General features: G+C 43.9%; 1 protein-coding gene across 6 annotated transcripts; it reads left to right on the top strand.

Annotated features, from left to right (window-relative positions):
* The first annotated feature begins 293 nt into the window (after positions 1-293).
* LOC110069825 (uncharacterized) lies at positions 294-12,369 on the top strand. 6 transcript variants are annotated; one of them, XM_078388337.1, is made up of 9 exons: positions 652-684; positions 2,598-2,696; positions 3,273-3,344; positions 3,769-3,898; positions 4,462-4,575; positions 4,718-4,801; positions 6,144-6,248; positions 7,454-7,555; positions 9,456-12,369. In XM_078388337.1, exons 4-9 carry the CDS (start codon positions 3,865-3,867, stop codon positions 11,390-11,392), a joined length of 2,376 nt encoding a protein of 791 aa, XP_078244463.1. In that variant the 5' UTR covers positions 652-684; positions 2,598-2,696; positions 3,273-3,344; positions 3,769-3,864; the 3' UTR covers positions 11,393-12,369. The 6 variants fall into 6 exon arrangements, with proteins under 6 accessions (XP_072844640.2, XP_072844641.2, XP_078244462.1 ...); XM_072988539.2 differs by having other exon boundaries at positions 294-2,696; XM_020777388.3 differs by lacking the exon at positions 3,273-3,344 and having other exon boundaries at positions 379-684.
* Positions 12,370-14,792: the final 2,423 nt, after the last annotated feature.

Consider the following 14,792-nt stretch of genomic DNA (forward strand, 5'->3'; position numbering starts at 1 on the left):
AGCAGTATATATGCAGCACATGTTTTGCCAACTATCTGGACAGCAGGAATCTGGAAGAGACTTCCAGGCAGTTCTTCTCCGGAAATCATTTGACTCCATATTTATTTTATTTATTTTTATTTACTTATTTACAGTATTTGATTTATATCCTACCCATCTGGTCTATATCAGGCAGGCATCTTCTGCACACACAGCACATGGCTCTACCATTGAACTAAAACAATGAGGAATGGCCCCCTGAGAATCAGGCAGGGCTTCAGTGGCTGAGGAATGGCATGGAATGGTCACTGTTTACTTTTACTGTATGTTTTTATCATTGTAATTATGTTGTGGTTGGATGTTAACTGTTTTGACTACAGTATTGGAATGCACTCTCGTATTGAGCACAATATAAATGATGATGATGATGATGACACACTGTGTCTCCCTGACAGGATGATTATTGCTCCGCAGCTCCCCAGTACAAAGGCCCCTCTTCTCACACCCCCCCACCCGAAGAAAGGTGGCAGGATCGTTTCCCCTGTTCAGAGACCTCGCTTGGCCTCGATCACATGACGGGAGGCGGAACTCCAGAGGTACAAAGCGACGGGGGAAAGGAGTGCCTCATTAAAAAGGATCCTCCGGAAACAGCACCCTCGCTGACTGAGAGTTTTAAGTCTCCCGGGAACCAGAGAGACGGAGGAGGTAAGGGCGCGATGTACCCTAGGATCGTGGGAGGTAGGGTGGCAAGTGGACAGTCCTTGTAGGAGGAAGGAAGAAATGGAGTTGATTTGCCGGTGAGAATAGGAAAGGGATCGATCAGCTGCAGCAGAGATGGGTGGGCAGTCGTAGGTAGATGGGGCTCTTCTCTAGTAAATCTGTGGGTGGTTTGCAGGAGAAGATGGTAAGGATATTTTTTTTTAATTCCCCATTATTTAGCAACAGTAGGAACACGCTCCCTTCCTCCCTCTCCCCCCCCCCCCGCGATATAGTAAATAATTTTGATGCAGGAAACCTTTTTTATTTATTTTGTTGTCGGGAGAAAGGCTGTCAGATCTTTCCCGCTGGGTTTCCCCCATTCCTGTGCCAAGAATTCATACTTCGTAGAGTATGTCTCATGTGTGAGATTTCAAGTGATGGATCTGAAAACCTGAAATACATAGCCCCGCAGAGGAATCTCTCAGACTAATATATTTCTGCGGTCTAAAATTCCATGAGGTTTTGTTTAAAATCCCCTTAAACAACTCAGTAGGATTTCCTTTTTGTGTGGACAGACATGGGACAGTGCCGTCAATTTGATTTCCTTGTCTTTGTAGCCCAACCCCCTGCCATTCTCATGTGAAAATTAGCCAGTGTTAATTTATCCAGGCTTCGTGCTCTGGAGAGGACACTCCAGCTTTGCATACAGCGTCGACACAACACGGAAAGGGATTGTCAATCTCGAAATTGGCCTCCTCAACCACACTAGACGCTGTTCCAAGTCCTCCATACAGAGCACGTTGCTATAGTCTCTTGAGACTGAAGGATGCCTAATCAGTTGTATACATAGGATTCCTTTAGAGTGCAGAATCCTGATTGCAACAGGCTACAGTCTACATAAGTTTTGCTTAATAAATTGTGTTCATTTTTAAGGTGCCACAAGAGTCTTTGTTATTTTACACAAATAAAATCGTTAAGAAAAAGACAGGAGAAGAAATTGCATGTCCTAATTCAAAGTATTGTGTTAATAAGGCCAGAGAAACCTAGGAGCAGAGTGTTCTGTGCTTCAGCATTACTGAAACAATGTATATGGAGGCACTGGAGCACCTCAAAACAGAAGTAGGAAATCTGTATAGCTCTACAAGATATGGTTGACTTCCAGCGATCATCATATCTCATCACTATCCTTCTCTAGGAATAAAAGGAGTTGGTTGGTGTCCAGTGATATTTGGTAGGCCACATACAAAAATCTTCATTTTAAAAGGATGATGTAAATGCTAGCATTATTACTCTCACTGAACTTAAAGTATTTTGCCCTCATTTGCCCATAGTGGATGTGTGTGTCTGGCCTTTTGCCACATTTTCTTGAAGTCTTCTGCCAGAAGATGGTTAAAGGAAACAGCATGGCTTAGGCCCAAGTGCCCACATTGACACAAGGTCTCATTCCAAACTGGTGGTCAGTTTCTGAAGATGGAGGCCCATTGTTTACTCAGCAGTTTAAAAAGCCCGCTACATATGTGTAAAGGAACACATACATAACTATTACTTTACATATCTTAAACTTGAACTCCTGCATTGGGGCAAAGTCCTACTGAATCATCCGGGTTCAAACCCACTCCTGAAGTCTCTTCTTCAACTGCCAAAGAGTTCCAACAGTTAACTGCCTCAACCTCCTTAGAACAGAATCTATGGCTAATGGCCAATGGGTTTCCGCTACCTTGTTCTCATTGGATTTCTTATTTCACCTCAAAAACGTAGCTGATAGCTGTTAAATTTTTTAAAAAGTAGAACAACTGAATCTGTGCCTGGACTTTTTCATCATCTCTTTCAGATCGCAAACAGTCCTCATGCTGTTTGTAATAGGGTAAGGTTCTGACAGTTAAATCACGTAATATAACTTTGCCTCTTGCTTTCTTCAGCTGTCACAGCCTGTAGAAGAAACATCCTCAGATTACCCCCTTGTGTGTTTCTGCCTGGGGGAAATGGAACTGTTGGCCACAGCACCCGGGGCCTCTCAGGTATGGGGTGGAGTTGGGCAGGGAGGCTTCTGGGTAGAAACAGAAATGGAGCGGAGGGCACTGGTTTGTTCTGCTCCACACCAGTTGTTCAACCAGGTATTTGCTAGGTGGAAGGTAATCAGTTTCAGAGCTTGGCAAAATTACTTTTTTGGGGGGGCAGGGCTCCCAGCATCTCCAGCAAGCAGAACCAGTGCGTCTTAAGGTAAAGGTTCCCCTTGACAATTTTTGTCCAGTCGTGTTCGACTCTAGGGGGCGGTGCTCATCCCCGTTTCCAAGCCATGGAGCCAGCGTTTTTGTCCGAAGACAATCTTCCGTGGTCACATGGCCAGTGCGACTTAGACACGGAACGCTGTTACCTTCCCACCGAGGTGGTCCCTATTTATCTACTTGCATTTGCATGCTTTCGAACCGCTAGGTTGGCGGGAGCTGGGACAAGTGACGGGCGCTCACTCCATCGCGTGGATTCGATCTTACGACTGCTTGGTCTTCCGACCCTGCAACACAGGCTTCTACGGTTTAGCCCGCAGCGCCACCACGTCCCTCTTATCTGTGTGTCTTATCTGTGTCCAAATGCAGGAGATTAATATGAAGACTCAGGAATTTGGTCCATAGTGTACTTTCTGCACCAGGCGTCCCCAATTTAACTGTGTAAGCTTCATAGACTCATTTACCTCATCTAGTCTGTTTTATGTATGTAATGTGATAGCCGTGTGTGTGTACATCTTAAATTTGGGTCTCCACTTTGCATTACATATTTATCTGGTTATAAATATGGTACTGCCCCCCCAACCATTTTGTATATACAATAGAGGACACACCCATCAGTGAATTCACTGATTTAAGAAAGTCAGGCACTAACCTTAAGACAGTGCTGCTCCTCAGGGTTTATTAAATTAAAAAATGGACCAAAAAATAAAGTATTTACATAAAAAGTTGAACTTCATTGTAACACAAGATTCATGGTGAAGAATATGGTTCCAAAAAAACAAAACCTATGGAGCAACCACCAAGTCCTCAGTATTCATTTCACACATTTCCCTCCATCTTCATCTTCTTCTTCTTCTTTTTATAGGAGAGCAGTGTGGCTTTTGAGGACATTGCTGTGTATTTCACAAAAAGCCAGTGGACTCTGCTAGATCCGTGTGAGAAGGCTTTATATCGGGATGTCATGCAAGAAAATTATGAAAATGTGGTTGCATTAGGTGAGGCCACCTTTCCCCAATTGAAATAGAAAAAGTGCTTTTTCTCATTCTGCTTTTTCTGACATTCCTTTTCAGCAGGGGTAGGGAGCCTCAGTCCCTGTTTCCAAAACCTGTGTGCTAAAATATAGCCATTTAGGCTTCCCCAGATGCTCTTGCCCCCTTTCTCATCACATCATCATTTGGTAGTGCCCTGACACATAGGGATGGAGGAAAACTCTAAAATGGTTTAATTTTAATTTTAACATAATTCATGTGCATAGAATGCCCCACTAGAACACTGTGGAGTTATCCATGTCTGTTAAATCAATAAATATACTGAGGATTTGAGGAAGGCAAGCAGCCATGTGGATAACCCATGAGTGCAGTCCTCCTGATGCTGGACTGCACCTCTCCTGGTCCCTCATTATTAGCTATCCTGGCAAGGGCTGATGAGAGTTCTGTGGGAGGGTGTCCGACAACACAGTATCAAAGTCTGAGCGGCTTGAGCTATTTTGAGCTATTTTGTTCACACTTTAGGCCCTGATGTCTGTCCAACTGCTTGTTTTTCATTTCTTCTTGAGCAGGACTTTCAGCCGTTAAACCCAGCTTGATCTCCCACCTTGAGCAAGAGGAAGATCCCTGGTTTCCAGACCCGCTGGTCATGGAGCAGAAGGAGATTCTGCCAGGGTGTAACTCAGGTAAGGAGAGCAGGAAGGAACTCAGCCTTTACGGAGTCAACTGAGTACTGGACGTGTGTGCAGGTATCAATTGGATTGTTTGTCTGCCCTGTATGACCCACTGTCACACCTAACCACAGTCCTCGTACCTTTCTGTGAACAGAATTTCCTGAGGTGATCATCAAGCTGGAACAAGAAGAGCAGCCATGGGTGCTAAACTCCCAGACCTTCCCTATTATTGACTCAGGTAAGGGGCAGAATTAAGGCCAAGATCCCTCCCTCCCACCCTCCGGCTCCACAAGCCAGAACCACTGAGCTATCTAACAGTTCATTCCTACCCTAATGGTTCACATAAGGTTTGGGTAATTTGTGGAGGCTAATCTAACTAGGCAAATAGGATTCAGCCCAGCACCTCATCGATCAGGGGCATCACCAGGATCATGATCAAGATATATTCCAGCACCCCGTCAGTTAGCCGCCTTTACCTACGACTCGTTCCACAAGTTTTGCCTAAATACCGATAAGCTTGTAGTCAACATTTATACTCTGCCTTTTCTCATATATTCAAGGCAGCTTAGCCGTCCATCCATCCATGGACCCAGACAAAACAATAAATAAGAATAGCAATATGCAAGAAGAATAATGAACCATAAAAAGTAGCCATAAAACAAAATGAAACCATTCAGAAAAGTAATCCGATTAAAAGGAGAGAGGGAAAAAAGAAATATGAGGATCACAAATCATGATGGCAAGCAAATCTACAGCAAAGAAGAAGGTTTTAACATTAACAAACAGGAAAGGTTTAACACGTTAGGACAGGAAGTTCCAAAGTCTAGGCTGAGTTACAGAACAGGTTTTCTCCAGGGTCTGAACCAGACATGAATTAGGAACATTTGCTCACAGAGAATGCATACTAGGCGCTCTGAGCTATTTGATTACATTCCAGGAATCAAATAATTGAGAACCTATTATGATGGGGGTTTTACATTAGAGACACAGACCAGCTTAGCTGTTCTTTCTGAAATACAGGCATTTTCTTTCAAAACGGCGTTTCTACTCTGGGAAAGGTAACATTTTGCTAGCACACAAATGTTACGTACAATGTCACATACAATTCTTCCACTGGCCTGCATGCATGTTGCCAGAGTGGGAACTCTTAGAGTTTCTTTTAAATTTTCAGTTATAATTTTGTTATTTTCTTTTCTGGGGTGAGACACCTTAGAACTGAGTACGATTCAATGAGGAGGTAACTAATTATTAATAAACGTGTTAGAATAATTTGCAAACGAATTACCTTTCCTTTATGAGCAGAGTTTTTGGTCTTGAATCCTCATTTGATCTCCCAGCTGAAAAGCAAGACAGATGTATTTTGGGTCGGCTGGGCACGGTGGAGGAGAGGGCTTTTAAACTGACTGCTGCTCTGGTGGGAGTTGCGTAATAGGCAACCAAGGGTTCTTAAACAAAACTCTTACCATTGAGTGGTGCTCTGTTTCCAGCATAGGTTGTTGTAATATCACAGCTGAACACTTTGGTTCACTACCTCTTTTTCTTTTCTTGCCGCCTTCTTTTCCTCCTTCCTTTTGATTTAGGATATGCTGACATTGAAATAAAGCAAGAGCAGGAGGAGAAAGTGCCTGGGGTCCTGGACCACCCAGGATCGGAGCAAGATGCAAATCTTGCTGCTGATGGGTCAGGTGAGGGGCTGTTTCTCTGATCTGGAATTCAAATCAGGTTTTGATCCCACACACTAAAGGCTTCCTTTTGACAGAGGCATCCCTCTCTCTCTCTCCTCTGACCCTTGATCTTGCTCTGTGCATACATAAACCACTTACAGGAACATAAGAAGGGGCTTTATGCTCAGTTGGTCCATTTTGCTCAATAGTGATTCTCAACTTTTGGCCTCTTACATCTCTCCACACCACTCTGTCAAAGAACTTCCATTCCCTTGTGACAGAAACAAAACAAAAAGTACTTTTTCTCTGAGAAAGGCTTCTGGTTCAGTTCAGAGCAAGTTATAGCATTATTCCTTGACCTCAGAGGTTTTGCACATGCCTGACACTGCTGACAGTTTTTGGTTTCCTTTCCCACTACCTGTTAATCCAGTATTTGTGTGTTTGTTTAATATACTAAAAGAGCTACTCTGGGTGGTTTAGCATGGCGAACTAGAAAGCTGAGACACACCATTGAGCCACCTAGCCTGCTATGGTCAACTTTTATTGGCTGCAATGGCTTTCTAATGTTTTAGGCAGGACGCTTTTCTTGCCCTTCCAAAAAAGTCCTGGGAATGAGCCATGCTTTCTTCTGCACAAAAGGAAGCGTGTGCTCTGCCCATGAGTAACACCTTCCTAGTAGCGCACCTTGGTGGCCTCCCATCCAAGTCTTAACCAAGCCAAGCCCTGCTTAGCTTCTGAAATCACATGGGATTAGGCACGCTCAGTGTGATACGAAAGGGTGCAGGGGGAAAAGGCTGTCTTATCCCACTACTGTTAACAGTGGCTCTCCATGGTGTGAGGCAAGAGGCTATTCAGCCCACACAGAGATTCTGATGACTGAATTAGGGACTTCCTGCACCTCAATCAAGTGTTGTCCTGCTGAGTTAAAGCCCTTTTTTCATTTTGCAGACTGCTGGTTTATTCCAAGAGCCTCTCCTGTAGATTTACCTAATATAGTAGTTCACAACCTTGGATAATCTAAGTGTTCTCGAACTGCAACTCCCAGAAAGCCAACCAGCACAGCTAGTGGTGAAGGCTTCTGGGAATTGCAGTCCATGAACACCTGGGTGACCCAGGATTCGGAACCACTGACTTAATAAAACCAGTCAAACCTGCCTTGCAGACATTAGGAAACCATTGCGGATTGTCCTCATCTCTGTTATCTTTTACTTCTTTTTTCTAAATAGTGTTCCCTGGTATAATAATAAAAGTCGAAGTAAAAGAGGAGACTTGGCTGCCAGACTTCCAGGCATCTGAGGAAAATGCGACAGTCCCAGCTTTCCACTCAGGTAAGATTTATTGGATAGCATTGATTGTCTCAAACATATCTTGGTTTGCAACCATTTAAAATATTATTTCTTTAAAATATATTTACCCTTCCTTTCTCTTTAAAAAGGACCCAATGCGGCTTACATCGTTAAAACACAACATTAAAGACTCGAAACAGTAAATCATTCAAATATTTAAAAAGAATTAAATAAACATATTTAAAATGTTAGGTAAGAGCATTAGCCATAGGCATCCTTCAGTCTCGAGATACTATGGTAACATGCTCTGAATCGAGGTGTGTCCTCTGCAGGGCATGAAGCCTGGGTAAAGTAATATGGAGGATAGGCTGTTACCCAAGCAGCAGATCCCTCCTCTCCACGTTGCTGAAATGGTCCAATGGAAAGGCAAGAGCCAATACAACTGGTTCCAGCAACGTCGCAGGAGTTGGCAGAATGACACGAACTGCCTTCGGGACTCCAGCTCCAGATTTTGCCTCTAGGTTAACTTCTGAAGCCTTTTCCATCAGCGGATCTAGCCACAAGGCAGTGGAAGTTTGAAATCGGAGTTTTCCTTCTCCTCCATTGGTCTGCCTTCCATGGCTGACAAGCCCCACCTTCCCGGCCTGCTCTTTAATAGTGCAGAAGTATGATCTGACCCTTAAAACTTTCCTGCCTCCCAGGTGTATGCAAATCTAATTGGCTTTCCTATTTACCACAATGAACAACATTTAAAGTTGAAAGCAATTCGTATACAATTAATGTCATTATATATGAACACATCCACCCTCAGAATGACAGGAACTTCCTCATCCAGAGCATTACTAAAACAGATTTAAAGCAATGAAAATACATGAGAAGTTTAAAAACCTCTCTTAGACAGGCTGTCATTTAAGAGAAGGCCCGTCTGAGGAGAAAGATCTTTGCCTGCTTGCGGAAGGACAGCAAAGATGGGGCCAGGCTGCCCTCTAGTGGCAGGGAGTTCCAGAGTCTGGGAGCAACAACAGAGAAGGCCCTCTCTTGTGTCCCCACCAAGTGCACCTATGAGGGTGGTGGGACCCAGGGAAAGACCTCCCACTATGATTAAAATCCTGTTGTTTGTGTAGTAAGTCACAACCGGAAACCAATTGGAGAATTCCAAGATCCAAACGATGTTGGAATCTCTGTCCTAAAAGGGGGTGAGGGTTTGTTTTTAATTTAGTAGTTTTTCTTTTTGTAATTGCTGGTTGTTTGGTGCTTTTCATTTGTTTGCTTTGTAGTGCTTTTTAAAATAAAATTTTATTTGTTAAAAAAAAACAACTAGACTAAGCCCACTTGAATCAATAGAATTTATAAAGGAATGGACTCACTAAGTCTCCACCGATTCATGTAAAAATAGCCCCAAATGCTGATTTGAACCCAAAAAAAAGCCTGTGTGCTAAATCCGAGGTTAGTCTCAACTTGAGTCCTTAAAATGAAAGGAATTTATTAAGGAACCAATGTGACGTAATGGTTGAATTGCTGGGGCAATTCATGTTCCATCTGCCCAGTCACTCAAGCATGAACAGATGGACTTCTGTGGGACCTGTGCATAGAAATGTCCAGTTCCTGTTTGAAGAAGCCGAAACTTCTTGGGGTGCTCTTCTTTGCTGGCATGATGGGAAGCTGGAGTTTGTAACAGGCGCTCTCCAGGAAGAACATTAAACTCCACTAGAGCTCAGTGGGATCTGCCCTGGCCTGAGATTTGGGAGATCTGTGCCTACCATAGAGTTCCCATTAAGCCATGAGATCCACTGGAGATGCTAGGCTAGTACGTTCTCTTTCAGACTAGCCTACCATGTTTAGTGAATGGTTTCATAGAGATCTACAGTTGGAGTGGCCATAGTACTCATTAATATTTGGTCAGAGCATTCCTTGCATCATAATTATCTGTTTATTCACACAGGCAATGGAGCTATGAAAGTGGAAAACTGCCTGCCGTCAGAAAGGACTGAACAGGAATTCGGATTTGCCAGAGGGAGACTCTTCGAGTGTCCAAAGAAGGCAGACCTCTCTGTGAACGAAGCCAGAGCAGGGAGGCTCCAAAGAAACGCCTTAGGCAAGAGAATGGCGAAGGCTTTATCTTCTGTGGGAGGTGACATTAACGAACCCAGACTGCAAAAGATGACACACAAGTTTGGGAGAGTACTTCAGAAAGGAGGGGAAACTTACAAACGCTTAGATGGGGAGAAAAGGTCTGGTTGGAGATATTACCTGATGACCCACGGAAGAAACCGTAAAGGAGAGAAACTGTATACCTGCCCGATCTGTGGGAAAAAGTTCTTGCGGAGATCGCATCTTATTAGGCACAAGATAAATCACACAGGGGAGAAACCATATATGTGTTCAGTCTGTGGGAAGAGTTTCAGTCAGAGATCTCATCTCATCAGCCATAACAGAACCCACACAGGAGAAAAACCATATCCATGCTCCATTTGTGGCAAAAATTTGAGTCGTAAAGCACTCCTTATTAGACATGAGAGAATTCATACGGGAGAAAAACCCTATAAGTGCTCTGTGTGCAGTAAAAGCTTCTGTCAAAACTCTGGCCTTATTGCACATAAGATTACCCACTCAGGAGAAAAACCTCATGGGTGTTCAGTCTGTGGGAAAAGCTTTAGTCGCAAAGCAAGCCTTATTAGACATGAAAGAATTCATATGGGAGAGAAACCATTTACCTGTCTAGTCTGTGGCAAAAACTTCAGTCAGTGCTCTGGCCTTCTTCAGCATGAACGAATTCATACAGGAGAGATCCCATACAAATGCTCAATCTGTGGGAAAAGCTTCAGTCGCAAAGATTGCCTTTTGGGACACAGAGGGACTCATACAGGCGAAAAACCGTATACCTGCTCTGTCTGTGGGAAAAGCTTCAACTGGAAAAGTTACTTGGCTGTTCATGAGAGAAGCCATAGTGAAATAAAATCGTATATATGCTCCATCTGTGGGAAGAGCTTTAACCAAAGATCAAACCTTCTTAGCCATGAAAAAACCCACACCCAAGAAAAAACCTATACATGTTCCATTTGTGGCAAGAACTTCATCCACAAGGTGAGCCTTATCCGACATGAACGCGTCCATACAGGAGAGACGCCCTATAAATGTGCCGTCTGCGGGAAAGGCTGCAGTGGGAGAACGAACCTCATTTCGCACGAAAGAACTCACACAGAAGAAAGACCTTATACCTGTTCCTTCTGCGGTAAAAGCTTCAAGCAAAGATCCAACCTCACTAGTCATGAAAGAATCCACACTGGAGAAACCCCTTTCACATGCTCCATCTGTGGGAAAAGTTTTAGCTGCAAAGCTAATCTTCTTGGACATGTGAGAACGCATACTGGGGAGAAACCCTATTCGTGTTCACTTTGTGGGAAAAGCTTTGGTAATAAATCGCAGGTGGCTATTCATGAGAGAATTCACACGGGAGAGAAACCATATACCTGTTCGCTGTGCGGGAAGAGTTTCAAGCACAGAACGAGTTATACCGAACACCAAAAAATCCACACCCAGGAGAAACCGTACACATGCTCAGTCTGTGGCAGAAGGTTCAGTCGTAAGGAGCACTTGAACATCCATGGGAGAATCCACACAGGTGAGAAGCCATATTCCTGCTCAGCTTGTGGGAAGAGCTTCAAACAGAAATCGAGCCTCACTTCGCACGAAAGAAGCCACACCGGAGAGAAGCCGCACGCCTGTTCGGTTTGTGGGAAAAGCTTCAATCGAAGATCCAACCTTATTCACCACGAGAGAATTCACACGGGAGAAAAACCGCACCCATGCGCCGTCTGTGGGAAAAGTTTCAGGAGCAAGGCGTACCTGAGGAGACATGAAAAAATCCATGTCAAATAAAGACTTGTTAAAAAATGTCTTATGTCCATGCTGTATGTAGAGTGAAAGCACAGTCAGTAAAGCTGTATTAAACGAGAAAGGAATTTTCTGTGATATAAACCATATGAGTCATTTATCTGAAGCTTATAACTGTGGTTAGTATTTAACCATGACCGAGAGGAATATGCCAGGAATTTGAACAACATTACGGGAGTGGCTTTTCCCCCAAACACAGTTAAGATTAACCATTGTTTGTCAGGATTCAAGCATAAGTTATTGGATAAGGTGAAAATGGTGGTGGAAGCTTCCAAAGCAAGTAAATGAATTAAAGTAAGTAAGTATCTTATGTTGAGAGCAATTAGAATATTTGGGCTTGGACCTTGATTTTTTTTTTATCTTGGTCCTTTGATAACACTGAAGCCCTTACTCTGAAGGAAAAAACTAAACATATAAAGGCTTGTAAGAGAACAGAGAATGTGTTCAACAGCTCATTTCATATTCTAGAGATGAAAGACATGGATCGTGACAGGCTGATTTGACAAATCTTATTTAAAAATGTGAGGGTGAAAGTAAGGAATGCTGAAGCAGCACAGGGTTTTAAGTGACCCAGAAGTGCCCTCCAACTGAAATGTTACCTGTTGCTTTAAACAATGTGAGATTCTTCCACAGAAGTCTTCAAAAGTATACCTACGCTGCAGCTGTATACATACCCTTACAAACTGCAGTGGACCACAAATAGGCTTTTTTAAAACTGTAAAATGTCTTCATGTATTTACCTTTCTCATTTGAAATCCTACTTTTGACTCCACATGTTAATTCCAGAGAACTTTTAACACTGTAATTATGCCCTGTTCTTTTCTAAAGTGTATAAAATAATGCTTGTTCCTTTTATTTGAATGCAGCTTGAGGTTTATTATGTAACTTATTAAAGTGTTGGAGGCCTGTGCCTTCTGTGATGTGGCTAATGTGTCAAATACAAGCTGTTGTTTTTCCCTCCAGAGCCCATGCCTTCCTTTCTTGGGAGTGAAATAAACAATGGTTTGATGGTGACGCAACTACGACCAGGTGTGTCGCCATCTCAGCTTCTAGTATACTTGAGTTTGGATTTTGGTTTTGCTGGTGGCTTGTATAAAGAGGCCCAGACGTTTGCATTTTAAAGAGTTTGGTAAAAGAAGATACTTGATTCTTTTATTTACAGTGGTTTCCAATCTTGGGTCGCCCTGGGATTCTTTGGTTGTGCAACTCCCAGAAACCTGAGCCAGCAAGCCTGGTGGTAAAGGCCCCTGGGAATTTCAGCACCCCCGTTACCCGGGATTGGAAACTGCTGTTTTACTGCATTGCATTCTGAAACAAGGGAAAGGAGTAATTTTAGAAGCGATTCAGAAGTTTGAATAATATAGGTCAAAAACAAAAATAAATTAAAGCAAATGTGTGAGGTGTTTCTGTGGCCATTTCTGCATGCAGCTATTACAGTGCTGTACTTATCTTTTTACACATTTTTCTGCTAGGATAGAAGTGACCAACTGTCACAACCCTACAGGTTAGTTTTCCACCTCGGATTTATTGGGGCCCTCACAAAAACAGCAAAATGACTCTCCCTGTCCCCCCCCCCACAAAAGAAAAAGACTACAGAGGGGGGAAAGGAGGAATCTGGAAGTCAGTAGGTCTCCACTTCCAGTTTTGAAAAATGAGTTTTTGAGGCATTAAACGGTATGCAGGTGGTGACAGGTGTGACAAACCCCGACCTACTGGGATATGCCACAGTTTCACTAAGCTGCCAGGGATTGCAGCTTCTGGTCCCAATTGTTTGGATTCTCTGCCAAGTAAGCCCTAATCATGCGCATTAGAGTCCCATTGAACTTCTCAGTTAACCCCTTACTTTCAGGGTGATAGGCAGTGGTTTCCTTCCACAGATTTGCCATAAGCGTTTCATGAGCTTCGATGTGAACGATGCGCCCAAATCTGTGATTATTTCTGAGGCAAATCCCATCCTGGACATATACCCCACCAAGGCATCTGCCACTGTGTTAGTTTCAATGTTAGTCAAGGGTATGGCTTCAGGGTACCTCGTGGCATGGTCCACAATGGTGAGAATGAACCTGTTCCCCCTCTTTGTGGCCTTGGGCAAAGGTCCCACAATATCCACCCCTATGCATTTGAACGGAGTGTCAATCACAGGCAAAGGGCACAACTTTGCCTTGGTCCTGTCGCGGTTATTCCCCTGCCTTTGACACACATCACATTGTTTACAGAACTCCCTGATCTGCTTCCCTATGTCAGGCCAGTAAAAATTCTGTGTGATTCTCTGCTGTGTTTTGTTCACCCCTAAGTGCGCAGCAAACATGTCAGAGTGCCCCCTTTGTAAGATCATGGGGCGATACTTTTCAGGTACCACTAGCTGACTTCGGATCCCATCTCCCCCTTTTGAGATATTCCTCAGGGTCTCTCTATACAAAATCCCCTTTTCCTCTAGAAATCTCACTGGGGTTTCAGGTGTTAGCTGGGCGTCAGTCACCTGTTCAAAACACTTTTGGAGAGTGGCGTCTGCCTTTTGCTCTTGGCCAAATCGGCTGTCTGTGGTTAAGGTTTCCACCACAGCTTCTGAACTCCCCTCTGCTTCCGTCTCTGGCTCATCAGTACCCCCCTGAACTGTCCCCGTGGTGGCTTGTGAACGTGTAATCACTAGCACCCGTTTCACATGTTCAGCCAGGTCATTTCCCACGAGCACGGCTGCTGGCAGAGTCGATGAAATCGCTAGCCGCCAAACTCCCCTCCAGCCTTGAAAGTTCACAGGTACCTCCGCTACTGGCAGTGAGATCACCTGCCCCTCAATCCCTGCCACCTTCATGCTCTCATTTGGGATTACATACTCCCTAGGAATAATATCTGGATGGCACAGGGTCACCTGGGAACAAGTGTCCCTCAGCCCCCTATACTGATGGTCAAGTATTCCTACGTCCACCCCTGCTGTTTCAAACAACTGAGAATCTGTTCTCACGAGCAAGCAGCGCTTGACCTCCACAAGAGGACCATTTTCCTCAGCCTGATCAGCAGATGTAACTGTTCCAGATTGAGTAGCCATGGCAACAGGCTCCCTCAGTGACAAGGGGCTTTGCTCTTTCTGGACACAGAACACAGCTTTTGGCTTGGTTCCACTCGAATCCTGAGGCACAATTCCTTTTAGCTGCTTTAATTTCTCACACTCTGAGATTAGATGGCCCTTTCCCTGACAGAAATAACATTTTCTGCTATATTTTGAGTCTTTCTCATCTTGTTTTGGTTTTCCCTCCAAAATCTGAGGTCTTGGTTTCATGTCTGAGGGCTTCCCTTCACCATGGGCCCCTCCCCCTTGCTGGCTTTTCCCTGGTCCCTGAGAGTACTTGCTGTAGGTTTCTTTAGGTTTCCCTACAGATTTCTCCTC

This window comes from Pogona vitticeps, chromosome 2 (assembly GCF_051106095.1).
Source record: "Pogona vitticeps strain Pit_001003342236 chromosome 2, PviZW2.1, whole genome shotgun sequence".
NCBI lineage: Eukaryota > Metazoa > Chordata > Lepidosauria > Squamata > Agamidae > Pogona > Pogona vitticeps.

Bases quoted from the DNA above. Each gene is read 5' to 3' on its own strand.
- LOC110069825 (XM_078388336.1), top strand. From the start codon at position 2,661: ATGGAACTGTTGGCCACAGCACCCGGGGCCTCTCAG. The intron at 3,899-4,461 runs GTGAGGCCACCT...CTTCTTGAGCAG, and splicing joins TGAAAATGTGGTTGCATTAG to GACTTTCAGCCGTTAAACCC. The intron at 7,556-9,455 runs GTAAGATTTATT...TTATTCACACAG, and splicing joins AGTCCCAGCTTTCCACTCAG to GCAATGGAGCTATGAAAGTG.